Source organism: Nicotiana sylvestris, chromosome 3 (genome assembly GCF_000393655.2).
Source record: "Nicotiana sylvestris chromosome 3, ASM39365v2, whole genome shotgun sequence".
Classification (NCBI taxonomy): domain Eukaryota; kingdom Viridiplantae; phylum Streptophyta; class Magnoliopsida; order Solanales; family Solanaceae; genus Nicotiana; species Nicotiana sylvestris.
Window position 1 is genome coordinate 118379547 of NC_091059.1, and position 6005 is coordinate 118385551.

Below are 6005 nucleotides of genomic sequence, written 5' to 3' on the forward strand. Positions count from 1 at the left end.
GAAAGGTTAATTACCTTCCACATTTTCCGTTTGCTCTTCAATGAGATGGGGATATCTAGTCTTCATGTCCTCTTCGGCTTCCCATGTAGCCTGTTCAACCTTTTGATTTCTCCAAGGCACTTTTACCGAAGCAATTTCCTTAGTTCTGAGCTTGCGGATTTTTCGATCAAGAATAGCCACTAGAATTTCCTCATAATACATGCTGTCTCTAACCCCTATAATCTCTGTAGGAACCACAAGTAACGGGTCTCCCATGAATTTCTTCAACATGGACACATGAAACACTGGGTGTACAGTAGCTAGCTCTTGTGGCAATTTTAACTCATAAGCCCCCTGTCCGATCCTTCACATGATTCTATATGGACCAATATAGCGGGGACTAAGCTTCCCCTTCTTCCCAAATCTCATAACGCCTTTCATGGGCGATACTTTCAGAAACACCTAATCATCAACTTGGAATTCTAATTCTCTATGCCGCACGTCTGAATAGGACTTTTGGCGACTTTGATCCGTCTTCAAATGCCTTTGTATCAAGTTTACTTTCTCCATAGCCTGATAGACCAAATCGGGTCCTAACAACTCCGCTTATCCGACTTTGAACCGACCAATTGGTGATCTACACCTTCGCCCATACAGAGCTTTGTATGGTGCCATCTTGATGCTAGAGTGATAGCTGTTATTGTAAGCAAACTCAATGAGAGGTAGATGATCGTCCCAATTACCTTTAAAATCAATAACACACGCCCTCAACATATCCTCCAGAGTCCGAATGGTGCGTTCCGCCTGTCCATTTGTCTGAGGATGAAAAGCGGTGCTGAGGTTCACCCTTGTGCCCAATCCCTTCTGAAAGGATTTCCAAAAGTTTGTTGTGAACTGAGCACCACGATCTGAGATAATGGACAAAGGAGTCCCATGCAATCGGACAATTTCTTTGATATACAACTTGGCATAATCCTAGGCCGAATCTGTAGTCTTCACTGGCAAGAAATGAGCTGACTTGGTAAGTCGGTCTACAATCACCCAAATCGAATCGTGTTTCCGTAACGAGCGAGGTAGACCTGTTATGAAGTCCATGTTTATCATCTCCCATTTCCAAATGGGAATTTCTATATTCTGAGTTAAACCGCCAGGCCTCTGGTGTTCGACTTTCACCTGCTGGCAATTTGGATACTTAGCCACGAAATCTGCTATATATTTTTTCATATCGTTCCACCAATAAACCTCCTTAAGATCATGATACATCTTAGTGGAACCTGGGTGAATAGAATACCTGGAATTGTAGGCTTCTGACATAATCCGCTCTCTGAGCCCATCTACGTTTGGAACACATAGTCTGCCTCTATATCTCAAAGTACCATCATCTCCCCCTTGTTCAAAAGCCATAGTCTTGTGTTTGTGGATTCCTTCCTTCAGCTTCAATAAGTAGGGATCACTGAAATGTTTTTCTTTTACTTCAGCTACTAAGGAGGATTCAACCCTGTTCTGGAGAACAACGCTACCATCTTCGGAGTACAAAAGTCGAACTCCTAGATTTGCTAAGTGGTGGACTTCCTTCATCATAGTTCACTTGTCTGCCTCAACGTGAGCTAAGCTGCCCATAGAACGCCGACTGAGAGCATCCGCTACAACATTTGCTTTCCCCGGATAATAGAGGATATCAATATCATAATCTTTAAGTAATTCGAGTCACCTTCTCTGACGTAGATTTAATTCTCTTTGCTTGAAGATGTACCAGAGATTTTTGTGATTTGTAAAAATGTCAACATGTACCCCATACAAATAATGGCGCCAGATCTTAGCGCAAACACCACGGCTGCTAATTCAAGATCATGAGTCGGATAATTCTTCTCGTGAGCCTTGAGTTGCCTCGACGCGTAGGCTATGACTTTACTGTGCTGCATTAATACATACCCAAGACCAACCCCTGAAGCATCACAATAAACAACGAACCCTTCGGTTCCTTCCGGTAGTGTCAGGACTGGAGCTGAAGTCAACCTCTTCTTTAACTTCTCAAAACTTTTCTCACACGCGTCCGACCATTGAAACTTGACTTTCTTCTGAGTTAATCTAGTCAAAGGGGACGAGATAGAAGAAAATCCCTCTACGAAATGCCTATAATAGCCTGCTAGACCTAGAAATTCCTTATATCAGATACGAAGGTGGGTCTAGGCCAATTCTTCACTGCCTCTATTTTCTGAAAGTCCACCTTCACGGCTTCCATGAGATGACATGGCCCAAAAACGCTACTAATTTCAACTAGAATTCACACTTAGAAATTTGACATATAACTTGTGTTCCTGCAGTGTCTGCAACACAATTCTGAGATGTTCTGCATGGTCAGTCTCGCTACAGGAATAAATCAAGATGTCATCAATAAACACGTAACAAACAAATCTAGATAAGGCTTGAATACCCTATTCATAAGGTCTATGAAAGCTGCTGGTGCATTCGTTAAGCCAAATAACATTACCAAAAATTTGAAATGCCCATATCGAGTCCTAAAAGCTGTTTTTGGAATATCAACTTCTTTAACCTTCAACTGATGGTATCCCGATCTGAGGTCAATCTTGGAATAACACTGGGCACCTTGAAGTTGATCAAATAAATCATCTATTCTGGGAAGAGGGTACTTGTTCTTGATGGTGACTTTATTCAACTGACGATAGTCAATGCACATACGCAAAGACCCATCCTTCTTTCGGACAAACAAGACCGGTGCGCCCCAAGGTGAGACACTTGGCCTTATAAATCCCTTATATAGAAGATCTTTCAACTGGGCTTTTAACTCTTTCAACTCTGTTGGAGCCATTCTATAAGGCGGAATAGATATCGGCTTAGTGCCTGGAAGTAGATCAATTCCAAAGTCAATCTCTCTATCGGGAGGGACTCCAGGGAGATCTTCAGGAAACACTTCTGGAAACTCATTTACAATTGGTACCAACTGGAGAGTGGGGATCTGAGCATCTGCATCCTTAACTCGAACCAGGTGATAGATATATCCCTTGGAGATCATCTTTCTGGCCTTAAGATAGGAAATAAACCTACCCTTAGATGCTACGACATCACCCTTCCATTCTAAGACTGGTTCACCGGGAAATTCAAAACTTACTATTTTGGTTCTACAACCCACTTTGGCATAACATGACTCTAACTAATCCATGCCCATGATCACATCAAAGTTTAACATCTCCAATTCTACTAAGTCTGCTACAGTAAGACGATGATGCACTTTGACTGGACATCCCCTATAGATACACCTTGCTATAACTGATTCTCCAACTAGAGTGGACACTTCAAAGGGTTCACACAACTTTTCTGGTTCTATCCCAGATTTTTTAGCAATATATGGGGTTACATAAGATAGGGTGAATCCCGGATCTATAAGAGCATAGACATCAAAAGTGAATATTATTAGCATACCTATGACAACATCTCCACGAGCATCGGTATCCTGACGGTCTGCCAGTGCATACAAGCGGTTTCGACCATCGCCTGCATTACTAGACTTTGCTGCACTGCGCCCTTGTTGGGCCTGAGAGTTATGAGGGGCTGCTGAATTAGTGGACTGAGCTACATTGCCTTCATTGTTCTGCTTTGCTGATGGACAATCCCTCAAAAAATGGCCCTGCTGACCGCACACAAAGCAACCATTTGTGCCCAAACGACACACCTCTGGATGCTTCTTACCACATGTGTTGCAAGTAGGGTACTCAAGGCCTCTCTAGCCCACACTAGTCTGTGACTGTGAGCCTGCTGCTCTGAAATTTTGGTTTTTCTTATTAAACTTGGACCTCTAAACTGGTGAACTAGATGAAGATGGAGCGGGTCTTGATTTTGATTTCCTGAAGAACTGGCGACTGCCTCCTGCTTGAGATCCCCCATGGCTGAAATTTCCTGCAGACTTAGCTCTCTTGCTGAATTCCCTGTCCTTCTCTTTCTGTAGCCGCTCATCTTCTTTTAACCTGTCTTCGTTCCCTTGAACAAAGGCAACCATCTTAGTGATGGTCATGTCATTATTCTGAGCAGCTATATTAGCATCAGCAAACAAATCATCTAAAAGCCCCAACACAAACCACCTAACTCTGGCCCTCATATCACGTACCATTTCTGGAGCATACTTAGCCAGAGAGACGAACTTGAGGTAGTACTCATTCACACTCATATCATTCTATCTCAGCCTCTCAAACTCCAAAGCCTTAGCTTCCAAGATCTCAATGGGTAGAAAGTGTTCAAGGAATGCATCTATAAACTCCTTCCAAGTCGCTGGATCTGCATCCTCCCCTCGGGACTCTTCCCATGTTTCATACCAAGTGTTAGCAACATCCTTCAGCCGGTACGCAACAAGCTCTGTTGCCTTAGTGTCTGTAGCATGCATCACTCGAAATATCTTCTGAACCTCATCAATGAAGTTTTGCGGATCCTCATCCTTTTTGGACCCTGTGAAGATGAGAGGTTTCATGTTGAGAAATTCCCTAGACCTGGAAATACCCGTCTCATGAACATCACTTGTTCCTTGCCTTTGAGCCTGATTAGCAACAATCTGGGTGAGCAACTGGATAGCTTCCCTGACATCCATGTCTGAAGCACTAGGCACTGAGCCCGATGCAACCCCTTACGCTGGAGTGTCCCCCTCCTGAGCAGCATTAGTTGTGGCCCCTTGGCTAGTAGCTGAGGCCCTCCTGGTGTACTTTCTTTTTGCAGACATTTTTCTGAAATACGCAATTCGCACAAGTTAGAAAGATTCCTGAAAGCAAAGCTTTAACTGCACGATCTAGAGTATGAAAGAAATGGAACAATCCTAGTTGTCTTGGTGGTCAACTATTTACATGTGTGGCGCGCACACACACATAAAAGAGACCCCACTAGACACCGCTTTGTAGACTTCCTAGGACTCTTGAACCTGGGGCTCTGATACCAAGCTTTGTCACGCCCCGAACTATGGTCTAGGCGTAACACGGCACTCGAGGCCTGACTGCATGTGACCGAGCGAACCAACTGCATGGCTGGATCAACATGTGGTATAACTATGAGCTAGAGGTAAATGTAAAACATGACAATCTACTGAAGAGTCTGGCTGAAATGTCATAGATGCGGAAAATACTGAAAGTTTTGCAAGTATAAACAAGTAGCCGACAAGGCTAACACATGAAGGCCTGCTAATATCTGACTGACTGGGTTATAGTCTACGAAGCCTCTAAAGAATACTGAAAATGCTAACTGTTTACCGGTACAAGGTCCCAGTATACCTTATTAACTTAAATACTATAATGACTAAAACAAAATAGAGATAAGGCCCTGAAAGATTGGTGCTCACCAATAGCTGATACGAGATGTCCTAGCAAGCAAAATCGTCAACTTGAAAATCGTTACCTGCATCGCGAGATGTAGTTCCCGGGCAAAAGGGACGTCAGTACATTTGAATTGTACTAGTATGTAAAATAGCTGAACAAAAGAACTGTAAATACTGAAACTGAAACTGAACTGCTAGCTGATAAACTGATAACTGAACAAGGAAGTAAGGATATGAATACTCCCTCTTCTGAATGATGAACAACCTGTTTATCTGATAAACTACGGCCTCGGGCCCAATATATATATATATATATATATATATATATATATTTGTGTGTGTGTGTGTGTCGGTGTATGTATGTGCGTGCGCACAAGCTACGACCTCAGGCAAAAAATGCGTAAAGCAGAAACTACGGCCTCAGGCCCAAATACAGGTGTTCAACATTCAGGAATTTAAAATCAGGAACTGAGAGTCATACTGCAATACATGATACTGAAATAATGAGTCATATCGAGTTACATGACACTGGAATAGTGAATAGGATTAGACTGAGATAAGTATTCATAATGATTTGATTCGTCATAACTGAAACTCATAGAATATCGAATGATTATGAAACTATGCCATCTAGAGAATAGAAGTTCTGCTGCTATTCAGGGAACTAAGGCACAGTTACTTTCTGAGGAAACTGATAATGGTCATAATGAATGGG

The 6005-nt window shown here is 42.6% G+C and overlaps 2 protein-coding genes across 2 annotated transcripts; both read right to left on the bottom strand.

Annotated features, from left to right (window-relative positions):
- Nucleotides 1–3151: 3151 nt before the first annotated feature.
- On the bottom strand, nt 3152–4162 carry LOC138887916 (uncharacterized). The gene is made up of 2 exons (XM_070169709.1): nt 3800–4162; nt 3152–3625 (listed from the first exon to the last, which is right to left on the bottom strand). The coding sequence occupies exons 1-2, from the start codon at nt 4160–4162 to the stop codon at nt 3152–3154; spliced, it is 837 nt and encodes a 278-aa protein (XP_070025810.1).
- Nucleotides 4163–4168: 6 nt separating this feature from the next.
- Nucleotides 4169–4576, bottom strand: LOC138887917 (uncharacterized). The gene has a single exon (XM_070169710.1). The coding sequence runs from the start codon at nt 4574–4576 to the stop codon at nt 4169–4171; it is 408 nt and encodes a 135-aa protein (XP_070025811.1).
- Between the last annotated feature and the right edge of the window lie 1429 nt (nt 4577–6005).